Raw genomic sequence first — 15,642 nt, forward strand, 5'->3', positions numbered from 1 at the left:
GAAACTAAAAAAAACATACATTAATTTATTAAATAATTAAAATAAATTTTTTTATAACTTTAAAGTCATAGATAGCTTACGACTTAAAAAAAATTAAAATCATAAATGAAAAAGAAAAAAAAATACCTTTACGACTTTAAAGTTATTTTGAAAGGAAATTAAAGTTTAAAGTATTTTATGACTTCAATAAAAAAGAATAATCCTTTACGACTTTAAAATCATATTGAAAATAAAAATAAAATCTAAAATTGTAAAATATTTTAATATTTCAATGAAAAAAGAAAAAAATTCTTAATATAATTAACGACTTTCAATTTAGAAGTTGTAAACTAACCTATGAATTGCTTTGTTTTAGGTATCAATTTAATTTTTACTTCCATTTAATAATTTTGAAAAAAAAAAAAACCCTGTCCATGGTTTCGCCGCCTAAGTGTATTCGAAAGGCTAGCTTTTCCATGCTCGACCGCCCACGTTTTTTGGTTTCTATCCGTTAGTAAAAAATTACAAGATTCCATTCTGGAATAACGCACTTGTGTTTCGCCCAGAAACGACAATCAATCCGTTCTGGATTAACGCACTTGCGTAACTACTATTCGTTGACTGGTATATTACAATCAATCTGTAGTCTTCTGGAATTATTTGAAACATGGAAATTGCAGAAAAAAGTAATCTTTTCGTGTATAGAACACCCCAATATTAACATCAGAGTATAACATTGTAGCCACATACTGTCTGGTATGGCCAGTTTCTTATCCGTATACATGCTGTCTCCTTTAAGCCTATTGGCCACTTCAATTGCATCAAATATATTTGTAACATAAGCCCAAAGAAAGAATTTTTTAGGTGCTTTAAAGGAAGACATAATTCTGCTATCTTTATTAGTAGTATTCAATATGAATTTCACTTTATCTATGATAATTGCCCATAATAATAATAATAATAATAATAATAATATATCCCACCTTTTTGTGTCTCCTTTTGATATTTCTTCTCCCAAAGAAAATAATTTAAATTTCTCATATAGCGGAATAAGTTTATAAATTTTTCAATAATAATAATAATAATAATAATAATAATAATAATAATAATAATAATAATATGTCATAGATCCATGTCATAGAGATTCGACAAAGTTTAACGTTGACTGTCGAAAGCCTAACACAACCCTCTCCTTTTATCCGGGCTTGGGACCGGCTAAGAATAGCAAAGCTACCCTAGGCAGGATTAATAATAATAATAATATATTCCACCTTTTTTTGTCTTTTTTTGATATTTCTTCTTCCAAAGAAAATAATTTGATTTCTCATATAGCAGAATAAGTTTATAAATTTTTCAATTAAAAATAATATATATATCGACCTGGTTGATGAACTTAATTGAGTATCAAATTATGCTTGAATTGATTCAGTGCCTAAAAAATAGTTCTTTTTTTTCTTATTTATAAAATATAGTTGACTAAATTATTTTTATTAAGAAAAGTAATTCATTTAGGTATCAATATTAAATTTCTTTAATTGTAATCTTTTTTCAAATTTACCCATAACATTGATGAAAGTAAATTCATTTTCTCAAATTTTCATAGGAGAGAGAAAATTACAATTCAAAGTAGTATTTAATTATCGATTAAAATAAAAGGGTATTTTATTCAAAAAAATAATTAATATGAAATGAAGTCTTATAATAAGAGAAAAAAATCATTCACTATATCTCATAAATAAGAACCGAAAAAGTAAGAAAATAAAGTCAAGTGATATTAATTAATTGGTCTAATATTGTATTAATCATTCAAACATAATTATAAACCCAAAATTTCTTATAAAGATAAGTTTCTTATTTTGGTGTTTGTGAGAGTAATTTTATATGTCAGTGGGATGGACAAATCTGAACAATACCAACATTATCTCTCTCTCTACACTAGCGTTTAAGCTAAAACACTTAATTATCATAAAAAAAAACAATGAATATAGACTTTTAGATCATTCTTAAATTATCACTATTAAAAAATAATTGTACATAACCTTCTTTTTGTGGTCATGTAATGACTAATCTTGTTCCTTGTGTGTATAATTGTATATATGGTCCAAATTTATAGGTGTATGCTAAATAAATTCTTATATATATGAAGTGTATAAAATAAAAAAAATTCTTTGTTAGAAATGAGAACTATAAATATAAATCTTATTTTAATATATATCAAGATTAAAAGAAAAATTACATAATTTTTTAAGTGGTTATATGACCACTAAATTTATAACTTTTAATCTTGACGATTTATCTGTATATAATTATATGACTTAGGTTTAAAGTTCATACATTTACCACTCTCAGTATATACACCTTGTGTGTGTTGCTACAAATATATAGGTTATTATTAGTTCATAGCTTCATATTTAAATGGTCAAAATTAAAAAGAAAAATGTGGATGACTTTGTAAACTGTAAGTGGTAACAAACACATGAGTTGAAAATAAATATTAATGCCCAGACAATTATATTAATGTATTTACAGCTTCATTCATATATACTTATCTAAAAAATCACCACAAAGTTATAATAAAAAGCAGAAAACTTTGTCACAAATTGATTTGAAAAGAATATTTTTCATATATCTATCTATATCTATTTACATTAGAAAACTGGTATAAATTTATTTTGGATAAAAAAGTTTATTAAAAGTATTATTATTTTACTTATATTTCACACCTAATATCACCTTTATTTTATCTTATTTGCATTAGTGTGTGCTGTTATATGTTATTTTTTGATTTTTTTTATTATAATATTGATACGAAATATTTAACTTTTCTGATGATTTATTTCAGAATCTAACTAATTATTTTTAGTGAAATCTTTTTTTCCAATCACAAAATTTAAATTTAAAATCTTATTTAAAAGGAATTGAACTTAAGATGACTCGGACCAACCACTTGTTAATATCTTTTAATCTTATTGGTCATTGCAGATGTGGTACTATAAAAAAAATTATTAAGTAATTTAGGACTATCATATATTTATGGTCCCAATAAATTTCTTTGAGTCACATATATATAATTTCAATTTTCTAGAAAAAATTAGTATAAATCATAATTATTGTAGATCGCTAATAATTTGGCGCACAATAGAGGCATAGCAGGATTAATTCCTACCGCCACGTTTCCATACATGACTGGTATCATTAATGAGGGCTGGCGTAAGCAAAGGCTGTCATAAACCCTCGTTTTTTTTAACATATGAATTATGGTATGATATTTTGTTTGTGTTGAAAAATAACGGAGAAAACAAAGAAAAATAAACAATAAAATAACATATGATTTCACTTTTACACTTTATTTTAAATTAATCAAAGTTTTCATTTCAATTCATTTTCATTCTATTTATTTTCACTCAATAGAACGAACTCCAAATTATTGCGACACATTCTGTCTCGAGGGATTTGAACGTGTGGTGATCTAATTCTAATCAATTGGACTTGAAAAGGATCTGTCTTTGAAAGCAACATGTTGAATAAGGGAGTCAACAAATTAGCATGCCACACGTGGTTCAGTGCGGTCGAGAATATGAGTAGAAAGTGAAAGCTCAAGTTGTGTTAACAGCTAACTATACTATTTGATGCACTAAAACAAACTGTTGAAGAGAGCCCCTTGCTCAACACCATAAATTAGCTGTAGTTGCCACTGCCTTTGCTGCAAATTAAACCAATTTTCTTTGTCTATGCAACCTACACTTCAACAAAGCTTCTCTAAACCCAATAGCTCTGATTTCAAGATGAGTTCATTTAGCCAAAACCACTATGTTTTAGTCCTGTTCCTTGTTCTCACTGTGTGGACATCCCACATAATGTCTCGCAGGTTGTTTGAGGCCTGCACTTCTGAGAGACATGAGAACTGGATGGCACAGTATGGTAAGGTTTACAAGGATGCTGCTGAGAAGAAAAAACGTTTCCAAATATTCAAAAACAATGTGCACTTCATTGAGTCATTCAATACTGCTGGGGACAAACCCTTCAACCTTAGCATTAACCAATTTGCTGACCTTCATGATGAGGAATTTAAGGCTTTACTAACTAATGGTAACAAGAAGGTACGTAGCGTGGTGGGGACAGCTACAGAAACAGAAACATCGTTTAAATATAACAGGGTAACTAAGCTTCTTGCTACAATGGACTGGAGGAAAAGAGGTGCTGTTACTCCAATCAAGGACCAACGCAGATGTGGTATAATTATATATATGTTTTTTTTCATATTATGATTATGACAAGTAATTTTGTGATTCTAACTTTTCATGCTCAACCCTTTCATTAAAAACTGCTAATGTTAACTTGGTTTTGTTTGTGAAAACAGGAAGTTGCTGGGCATTTTCAGCTGTGGCTGCGATAGAGGGTATCCACCAAATTACTACAAGTAAATTGGTGTCTCTCTCAGAGCAAGAACTGGTAGATTGTGTGAAAGGTGAGAGCGAAGGATGCAATGGTGGTTATATGGAAGATGCCTTTGAATTTGTGGCCAAGAAAGGTGGAATAGCAAGTGAATCATACTATCCTTACAAAGGAAAAGATAAAAGTTGTAAGGTTAAGAAGGAGACTCATGGTGTATCTCAGATTAAAGGGTATGAAAAAGTTCCTTCTAATAGCGAAAAGGCACTCCAAAAAGCTGTGGCACATCAACCAGTGTCAGTTTATGTGGAAGCTGGAGGAAATGCTTTCCAATTTTACTCAAGTGGGATTTTTACAGGAAAGTGTGGAACTAATACAGATCATGCTATTACCGTAGTTGGTTATGGAAAATCTCGTGGTGGTACCAAGTATTGGCTGGTGAAAAATTCATGGGGCGCTGGATGGGGTGAGAAAGGGTATATAAGGATGAAGAGAGATATACGTGCCAAGGAAGGTTTATGTGTAATTGCTATGAATGCTTTTTATCCAACTGCTTGAGTGCTGCTATGAATCTATATATAAACCTTAAGAGTTTGATTTAGTATATGCACGTTGTATCTTTATCATCATTTCCTTTTCTAGCTAGTATATGCACCTACTTACGTCGTGTTCCTAATAAGTTGCAGTTCTTTTTTATTTTTTTTATCTTATGATGATGTCTATGTAAAAGTTTAATTTTTACTAAATAATTAATGAAATATAAGTTTTATAACGATAGTATTCTATGTGTTCTTTTTTTGTTGTTTAGTCTTAATTTATAAAAGTTGTGGTTTACTACCAAAGGGCGGTTCAAGTTTTACATGTGTTTAATTTTATTAATCAATATAAAATGAAAATAAAAAACAGAAAAAAAAAAATAAACACTCAAAGCGTCATTAAAGCTCTCTATTTTCATTTTAGGTTCTTGTTATTATTTGAGATTGTTGCGATGAATATATATTGTCTTGTGACTTTTCATTTCCTAGGTTTCTAATGGATCAGGGAGGAGGGATCTGAAACTTGAAGCACATGTTTAATTGTTGGTTTGGTTGTAGCTAGGTTTCAAATGGATCGAGAAGGATCTAGAAACAATGTGGGGAGGTTTTGCATAGAGAGGGTGGTGGTTGGTAGTGGCAGAAGCAGGGGCATTGAGGTTGTTCATGGTGGCTATTGGAATGGATCTGCTGGCAAAATCACCCACTCCAAAGGAAAAAATAAGGACCAAGCAAGAAAGAGAACCAGTTAACTATGAGAGAGCAAAATCAGATTTTCAAATTATTATTATTCTTTTCTTTTTTCTTTTATTAAATTAAATAACAGAAGGTTGATGTTCAGGGGTTAAAAGTAATGTTAGAAAAAGCAGGGTGTGGGGGTGTAATTATGCCAAACCTCAAGAGGAATCATTTTAATTTACTAAAAATATGTCAAAACAGTTAGTACCACTATATTGTGGAGGTTCCTGTCTCAGAGTAGAATCATATATTCTTGAGTAAATTATATTCACATTCCTTATATTTTTTTCAAATTGCATCTCATATTCCTTATTTTTTTATATTACTTTTACCTTCCTCCTGTTAACGTCGTTAACTAATGTCAATTGAAATATGTAAGTAGAGAAAATTGTCTTAACATCTTTGTTAAATACTCGATAACAAATTAACAATTAATCATGTGAATGAACTTTTCTTAAGGCAATAATAGTTTTTTCTTTTATATTTGGCTCTTACTTCATTATTACTAACACTTGAAGAAGATGCAGCTCTTGATTGAGACATTATATACTAAAATTTGCAGCAAAGGACCATATTTTATCAATAGACACTACTGAGAACATGTCCAACAAAAAATGTAGCAACCAAACCACCAAACACGCACACAAAAAATTGAACTAAAAAAATGAAGAAGAAGAATGAAGGGTGTTAACACATACATATCAATAAGGTAAGTTCACGTCCAACAAAAAACTGGGTTCACATCCAATTAGAGAAAAAAGAAAAAGAAAGAAGAGTGTTAAAATATTTTCAAGTTAAAAATGATGTTATGTCTTTTATGGAGTTAAGAGGAAGTAGATGAGGATATTTTAGACATAAATTTTCATTAAAAGTCATGTGACTAGCATGTGCCTACTTTTTATTAAATTATTAAGCGATATGTGGGAGGGAGGGGTCGGGGTGTAATGTGAGATAAACAATTAAGAGATTTTTTGTAGGATGTCAAAAGGAGGGGTGCCAAGTTCAATTGGGAAAAAAACACAGGGGATGCGAGTGTGAGGAAGAAGATGGGAGTATTTTAGACACAAATTTTTATTAGAAGTCATGTGATCAACATGTGCCTACTTTTTGTTAAATTATTAAACGGTGTTTACGAGGGAGGAAGTTTGAGTGTAATGTGAACTAAACAAATAAGGGGTTCTTTGTAGGGTGTAAAAAAGGAGGGTTGTCAGGTGTAATTTGAAAAAAAACACAAGGAATGTGAGTATAATTTACTCTATATTCTCTTCATCCTATAATAATCGTTGTGTAAGAAGAAAAAATAAGTAAAAAGAATCATTATTTTAGTTTTTCAATGTAAAATTAATTGCAATTTTTTCCTTATATCTCTTATAATATTAATGACAAGTAATAAAAATTAAAAATGAATTAACAATGATAAGGTTAATATTGTAAAATTATTATTCTCTCTTATTTATTTATTATTTTTCTTGATTTGTATACAACAACCTAGGATGACAATAGTAATGGGACAAAGAATGTGTATCATTGCAAGATACATGTGCATAACTGAGACTCTTCATTATGGATCAAATTTCCACCTAGATATTGCAAGATATAATGATTATATTTGACAAATCATTTCAAAAAGATTTTAGTTCTTTTACTAGTTGAAAAACTTATTTAACAGTTCAGTAAATAAATTTTTTATAATAGTTTTTAATGTTTTTTGAAATACTAATTGAACTAACATTTTTCAAGAAACTCCAGCTTTTAACTTCTGATGTTTTATATTAATTTTATTCCTTTATTCTTAAAATAATTATTATCCTCTTTAAATAAAACTAGATTTTATTATTTATTTATAATTTTGCTCATTATTCCTACATATTTCTATATTACTCTATTTATTTTAACAACTGCAATATTTTTAATATTTATTATTTTAACATTCTACTTCATAAAATTGAAAAATAAATATTATATTTATTTTCTATTGTTTCTAAATAATTTTATATTAAACTATATATTTTAACAATTATGCTAATCAACATTATAAAAGTATAATGTATATGTATGTATTTTTTTTTACTTTATTTTAAATTTACTTACAAATATTTTAAAATAGAATATAAAATTCATAGTAGAATACATAATATAAAAAAAATTAATTAAAACTAAAAATGTAATGAAAATAGTTTTTCTATAAATTAAAATTTCAAGAGTTTGAAATTAACTAACAAATTAAAATTATAACACCTCAAAAAATATTTAATCCATAAAATAAAATTAAAATTTATATAAAATATCATATAAATGTTTCTATTCTTGTCATTTTACATTTTTCAACTACTTCAACATATAGTTTTATCAAACACTTGTGATTTAATAAGTTAATTTAAAAGTTTTCAACTTTTGGTTACAAGCTGCTAATTTTTCATTTTTCAATTAGTTTTCCAGCTTTCAGGTAGCTTTTAAATTAGTTTTACAAAATATAATCAATTTTCTCTCAATTCATTATCTTTTAAAATTTTCAACTATTAAGATTCAAATAAAAATTGAGAAATGATTTTCATATTTTAAAATTTATTTGATTAAGTTATGAACGAAATAAAATAAATAGTTTTTGATATATATGCAAGACATCTAACACTACTAGAAAAACAAGCTTCTACGACGGTCCTTTGAAGCCTTCCGTGACAATTGTCAACCGTCTTCGAAAGCAATGTCGTTGAAAGTGTTGACTTTCCACGACGGTGCCCTTATACCCAACTTCAAATAACATCAATTCTAAGACGGTGGTTATGTGAAACCCGTCTTAGAATCGTCTATTTCAAAGACGATTTCCAGTTTAACACCGTCTTTGAAAGCAATTATGCTATGACGGTTTTGACATAACGACCGTCTTAGAATGATCTCATTCATCTATAGTTTTTAACACAAACTGTCTTAGAATCAGACTATTTTATGATGGTCGTTATATCAAAACTGTCTTAGAATAGTTGCATTCAAAGACGGTGTTTAATTGAAAACTGTCTTTGAATGAAACAATTATAAGACGGTCTCTATATGAAAACCGTCGTAGAATGATCTAATTCAAAGATGATTTTTAAAAACCGTCTTTGAATTAGACCATTCTACGACGGTTTTCATAAAGGGAATGTCTTAGAATCGTCTCATTCAAAGGTGGTTTTTAACTAAAGACCGTCTTTGAATTAGACCATTCTACAATGATTTTGCATGTAGGGACCGTCTTAGAATGATAGTATTCTAAATTGTGTTTTTTTCATTAAAAACTGACTTAGATTATGCGGTCTCAACATCACTTTTGCATGACCAATCACTTGTTCCTCTAATCTCAAGAACAACGTATCAGTATTCACATTAAACGATCAACTATCAAAGCCTATGTACTATTGATGTTAGGTTACTTGCAAATGTCCAGTCGTAAGTGTGAGAGGCTTGAGCTAAGAATATAGAGAAAATAAAGCTTACCTCTTTGCAATTGTCCTACCTTAAGTTAGCTTTTGGGGTTTACTTAAGTCCAATTCATTTATAATAAAATCATGCAAGAAATGGAAGCATCATTTTTTAGCAGTCCAAGATAATTTTTTAGCAGCCCATGTCAAGAACTAAGTCTCCCAAATGTTGAAGTTGTTAGGTGGCATAGGGTTCATCATCACATGGGGTTTGAAGCATGGATGACAGTGTAATGCTAAAGTTCAACTTTATTTACGGGAAGTTCAAGATTTTAAGGGGACTTAGTAATCAAATAGTACCAGGATGAGGTCATATAAGATGGGATCACTCTAATACCATGTCAAGCACCAATTTTCCCAAAAGCTAGCTGAATTGTGGAGGCTTGTAAATGACTTTACATCCCTAACATTTCCTTACTTCACTTCCTCTCTGATCAATTCCATGAAACACAAAATTTTAAATTAAGTGTTTCAAAGAAACTCTAGAAATAAACAAGTTCTACTTTGGCAATTATCCTTCCTTTATTCACAATTTTCCCAACTTGACTCCTATGCTAATGTTCAATTCCATGTTAAAAAGCATTTCAATTGACATTTAACAATACAAAATAAAAGATATAAAATGAAAAGGACATAAAAATCTTACCTTAAGAAGTACATGCAAGAAAATCCAGCTGAATCAAATATAGAGGCACACATTTTCAAGTTTCAACCATCACCAAGCCTAAAAACCATTAGATAGAAGGATCAAATATAGAGGCATACACTTTCAAATTTATGGGCTTATATTTCAACTTCCTTGATTTGAACCAAAACAAAAACCAATACTTATTTTGAACCCAGGGTTCAAAGCTTGTTCCCCTGGTTGGATGACCAACAACTCCACTATTACATCAATAAATGTACCCTACTCCAGATTCAATAAGAATAAGGGATAAAAATTAAAAGCCAAAAAAATGCATCCAGTTGGAAGGACTCTAGATAAATTATACAACAAAAAGTGGGAAAGGGGTAGGGTTATAAAATAGTGGACTAGGGCTTAATTGCCAAAAAAATTAAAAAATACACACACGAGGAATTGGCATTTATGAGAATCAGTGCAAATGATAGAACAAGACTCCCAACCTCCAATGTCTTGGGAAGCTCAGATGCACACAAGTGGAATTGTGTGTATTTTTTAATTTTTGGGCAATTAAATAGATATACAGGGTAAAATATATTTTATCCCCATAAACCAAAGACTAATCTCCCTTGATATCCAGTGACAATGTTAGTTTCATAAAACAATATTTTTTTTCTTGTTTCGTGTGCCTTGTTATTTGTAGAATGAGCTGAAGTACCAAATTTGGTTAAATCATTCCTAAATCTGCATAAAAAATTCAAAATAAATTGAAGGAGCTAAATTCATCAAAAGGAATGGCTAAACGCCACATGTTGCAACTGTCAAAATAGCTTCAAAGCTTGCTCAATTGGAAGTTAAGTAAGGATCCATTCTAGGTAGCTGACACTCATCTATGTTAGTGTCTACTGTGTGGTCGGCTAGGAAACACACGTCTAATACTAGTACAACAACTACCTTTAAAGTTTGAGTGTTGGCTAACTAATGATTGTTGTAACTTCTGGTGAGGTAGGATATCTTCTTTTGCACAAAGTAATTAATGAAATGAAGTAATGCAAAGGGAAGATGGGAAGGAACACAGATTGGAAAGACAACTACAGTAATTTTGAATACAATGGATAGTACTTGATGAACAATAATATTTTATTTGATATTTCATGTCATATCCATCCCTAAAGTAAAGTGCATTCATTAAGTGAAGGAAAGAAAAGATAAGAAGCACAATACTAAATTGAGTAAAACATGAAACAACTCAAAAATAGCAAAAGGGGACAGCAAGATGAAATCATCAGCTTAACTATTGGGAGAACTTCATTTTGGACATTTTACACTCACCCCTCCCCCTGGAATAATAGTATGAATCTCAATTTTAGTTTGTACTAAGAATTCAAAACATAGCACCATCCTCCCGATTGGATTGTCATTTTGCTTTACTTCATTTAGGCATTAAATTATATTTCAACACAAAATGATTGGATTGTCATTTTGCTTTAATTTCTAATTTAATGGATCCATAAATTAAAAGTACCATATGTTTTCTCTAGATATGTACTTTCCAACAATTGTCTAAACTATCATACATTTTTTAGTTTCTTTTACTCTTGCACAAAATATAAAATGTTTCAGGTTTTATTTGTTATGTACATGTGGTTCTTTACTCTCAAGAAAATATCATTTTATTATTCATAATATTTTTTTGCAAATACTAAAAATCCATATGTTCAAAGTTCAAATATGTATTAATAATAAAATACAACAAATCTCAACTAGGCATAACATCTTTAAGATCACCATGTCAAGATACTCATTACCACATAGAGATGTAAACGAGATATGAACCATATAATTGTTGTAGGTGCATACAATCAATATTCATCAATTGTTCACAATGGGATGAGACAAATTTGGACAAGGCAAGGTAGGGAGAAGTATTAGAAGATGAAACCTACCTTAATAGTCATCTACTAGCTAGAATAAAGCTGAGGGGATTTGAACACTAGAAGAAGTCCTTAAGTAAAGCCTATTAATTTTACCAAGTTGGGGTATCAACAATTCAACATACTTAAACTTGTTGTGAATCCAAGATTTTTTATGCTTCAGTAACTGACCATGAAAGAAATGCACATACAAACATACAAACATAGAACAAGAGGGATGAAAAAGCTGTAAACATGGTACTATTTGGCAACACTAATGCCCAGTGCTGATGGAATTGCCTACACCCTCAAATTACTAGGCAATGAATACTTAAAACATATTAATGGGCAAACCAAAAAAGTGTGTCTAAAAGTATGAAATGTCAAAATAACTAACCTTGACGATCAACCTATTTGTATCTTGAAAAAATAGAACCCATTTCAACCCAGGGTCATACCTAACAAATGTAAACCATTATAAAACTATAAATATTTAAATTTTGTGATCAAAGTATATAAGTGAAAGTCCACAAATATATTCCAAATGTTCATTAAATTACTTGGAAACATGTAGTGAAAAGATTTATCAAATGTCTACATCTTAGAAAAATGAAATTGACAACACAAATTGATCCTAAAAAATAAGTAAACTGTTTGAGACATACCATACTTTCAGAATGCCACTTGAATAAAGAAGCAGTAATGTAGGACATGGACCTATTTCCAATATTGACGCACTTGCTGAACTTAGAAGCGCTTAGACATGGCTCCACCCTCCCATTTAGATTTTTTATTTTGACACAACAAGACATGCATGTTAACAAACAATTAATAGTTATATTGAATTTCAAATTTGATAATAAACACCATTGCGAAATAAAACCTTCATATCAACATACATGACTAACCTAGTTGTCAAACCTCATATTGGCAAATGTGAATGACGCTATCATCAGCATTATCGAAATACTCAGCTTCAGAATAACCTGCAACATCGGAAGCTTGGCCGCCCAAAAAACACTAATCCTGTTGACGCAACTAGACATTGCGAATACAATGCAATGTCCAAGGGCTTTGGTGCAGAGAAAATGAAATTAACAAATGTGTACATATATTCTCAAATAATTGTCAATAAGTGTACAAAGTTGTGAGAGAATGTTCAAAGTACAAATCAAATACAACATAGTGATTCATCCTATCACATCTGAACGTTTCTACAACATATGTTTTTAACTTTTAAAAAATAAGCCGCCCATTTCTTGTGAATTGTTGTTATGGTCTCCATGTCTAATGACGTGCCATCAACAAACCACTACAAAATATAACAGATACAAATTAGTGACGTACATGTAAAATGAGAGAGTAAATTGATAGTCGACTAATAATTGAACCTTCTTAAAGTAAATATACCTCGCTCCAATCATTCTTCAAACCCCCGCTGACTATGTTCCACATCTAATGCATGACATAGTTGCCACACTCATAGCCTCCGCTTTGAACATGGCTCTATATTGAATATGAAAAATTAATAGTTGAATCTGACAATAACAAGTTACAAAACATGACCAGACGAAAATAAGCATTTAATAAATGATTAACCTTTACTTCAATCCACTAAGGTGCAGCCTAATCATGTTTACCGTCCAAAATAGTCTTCAATGTCTTCATTGCACTGGTTAGGAAAAAACATCAATGAACGACTATGGATATAAGTATTTACCTATGCAAGTTTACAATTGATTCAATGAGTTATAATACCAAACTTAACTTGTTAATTGCTTTTATATGAACATCAACCTTCTTATGCAATGAACAAAACCACACAACAACATTGCTTCTAGGACACAAAACAACCAATTGCCAACAGGCCCTGGATTTGACAATAATTTGGTACATATAATGCAAACATTCGTTAACAAGCATTTCATAAATTTCACTTATTGGTTCAAGTAAGCTCCTAGGTAGACATCTCACTGGGATTCCTTGAACCATGTTTCAATGTAATGTTGACATTCAGCACGTCTATCCTTTGCATTGTGTATGGACTGAGGCTCAAGAAATCTGTACATCGAACCATGACCCAAGGTAGAACTCCACTCATCCATAAACCTATTTTGAGCATTTCAAATGGATATGAAAACATGAACATATATCATAACAAATATAGAAAATTAATAGTCAATTATATGAAGTTTACTTTCATCATCCACAACTGTAGTATAACTATGATTAAACATTGATCACCTGATATTATTTCATTTACATCAGAATATGTTAAGAAAATGAATGCATGTTCATTTGGAATACCAAATTTAGTCCCATCCCACAACAACTCGACAGGCTTCTTGTAAATATCGTACACGCTCCTAATCAATTCCATCAAGGGATCATCGGCAACAACATTATTTGACCTTTGAGCAGGTTTAGCCACTTTCTTTGTAGTAATATGTGAATCCTATATGCATGGTTAATGAAATCAATTATTTTGTATTATGTTAGTAAATCATTAATATAAATGTAAGATTTTTTTTATAATGTTAAACAAGATAAAAATTACCTCATGTGATACAAGTTTCATAAGATACGTCGGCCATGCAATGAATTTGTCAAGGGCCTGCCTCACATGCTGAATTTCTGATGTCGGTAAGAGGACTTTAGTGTCACTGTCAAAAACTTTTTCGACATTGACCCTATCGACATCATCTGCATAAGCCATGCAGTGTATGGTAGACCCCTCATCATATATTTTTCCCAAGGCCACCAAGTCTATACAGTTATCACCTTGCACGTAAAACCCTATAGTATTTGGTTTCACAGGAGCAACATGTTCTTCTCTTGATGGGTTCACTGCAGTTTCAGTGTTGCTCCCCTTTATGTTGACACGTTCACCTAATACCTGTATATCGACCTCTATTGGGGGTGCGAACTGGGATCCCCTCTACGAAGACTCAATTTTGATGGCCTCCTCTAACTTTAGTTTCATTTTCTCTAGACATTGTTTGTTTTCTTCTTCAATGTCATTTCTTATTTCTTCCTTTAAGTTTCCAATAATTTCATTCCTCCACTCTTCCTTAAGGCTGTTAATTAACTTAGCCAATTATTGTTGACTGATGGATGTGGACAAGATGTTGGAGCCACATGATGCTAGTCCATAATATTGACTTATTGTCACACCAGACCCCGTTGCACGAACACGACCTCTATGCTCTGTTGACCAATGACAATGTTGAGTATGTTGTCATGACCATTGGGAATAAAGCTACCTTGTGTCGTCTATTCTTGTAACGAGTCCTATATCAAGCAGCACATACACAAACATCAAATCAGGTCGTTCATATAATTAGGACAAAAAAATGAAATGAAATGCTTACCATTTACTCACAATTTTATCAGATATATCTTGTGCAGCTTGAGATGCCATTTTCCTGTATTGCTTTGTGCGGGTCAACTTCTACTTCACATGTCTTTCAATAGGAGATGGGGGTCGTAAACCACTGGTGTATTCTCAGTCAACATTGCCTCCTCTTGTAATCTCTTCCTTTTCTCATCTAATAGCTTCTTTTCAAGCAAATCATAACTCCCACGAGACAGTAGATGGGGGCAATCATTGTGTTTTTGAATTTCTTATGACTTTTTCCTTATTCCCTGTCATGCAACATATATTATTTAAATTGAACGAATTGAAATGAAATGATATATTTAAATTGAAATATAAATTAAAACGCATCCACTTCTAACCTGCCAGTTAGGGGTCTACCGAGTTGCAGCAAATTCCTCCCAAGTTTATGGATCTAAACCATATTTTATAGAAGGATCATGTTTATCCTGCCCCTTATTGTTATGATACATAAACTTCATAGTGAGGGTAGACTTGAATTGCCTCCATTTGGTCGCCACCGTCGATATGACCTTCTTCTTGGCATTCAGTGCTTCTAGGATATTAAGTTTGGCCTGCACAAAAGATTGTTATGTAACCATTAATGAACGTTAACGTTTACACATGTTCA

General features: G+C 30.8%; 1 protein-coding gene across 1 annotated transcript; it reads left to right on the plus strand.

Annotated features, from left to right (window-relative positions):
- The first annotated feature begins 3,692 nt into the window (after nucleotides 1-3,692).
- LOC114379634 (senescence-specific cysteine protease SAG39-like) lies at nucleotides 3,693-5,089 on the plus strand. Its single transcript, XM_028338321.1, has 2 exons — nucleotides 3,693-4,212; nucleotides 4,340-5,089. Exons 1-2 carry the CDS (start codon nucleotides 3,711-3,713, stop codon nucleotides 4,927-4,929), a joined length of 1,092 nt encoding a protein of 363 aa, XP_028194122.1. The 5' UTR covers nucleotides 3,693-3,710; the 3' UTR covers nucleotides 4,930-5,089.
- The last annotated feature ends 10,553 nt before the right edge of the window (nucleotides 5,090-15,642 follow it).

Source organism: Glycine soja, chromosome 12, assembly GCF_004193775.1.
Source record: "Glycine soja cultivar W05 chromosome 12, ASM419377v2, whole genome shotgun sequence".
NCBI lineage: Eukaryota > Viridiplantae > Streptophyta > Magnoliopsida > Fabales > Fabaceae > Glycine > Glycine soja.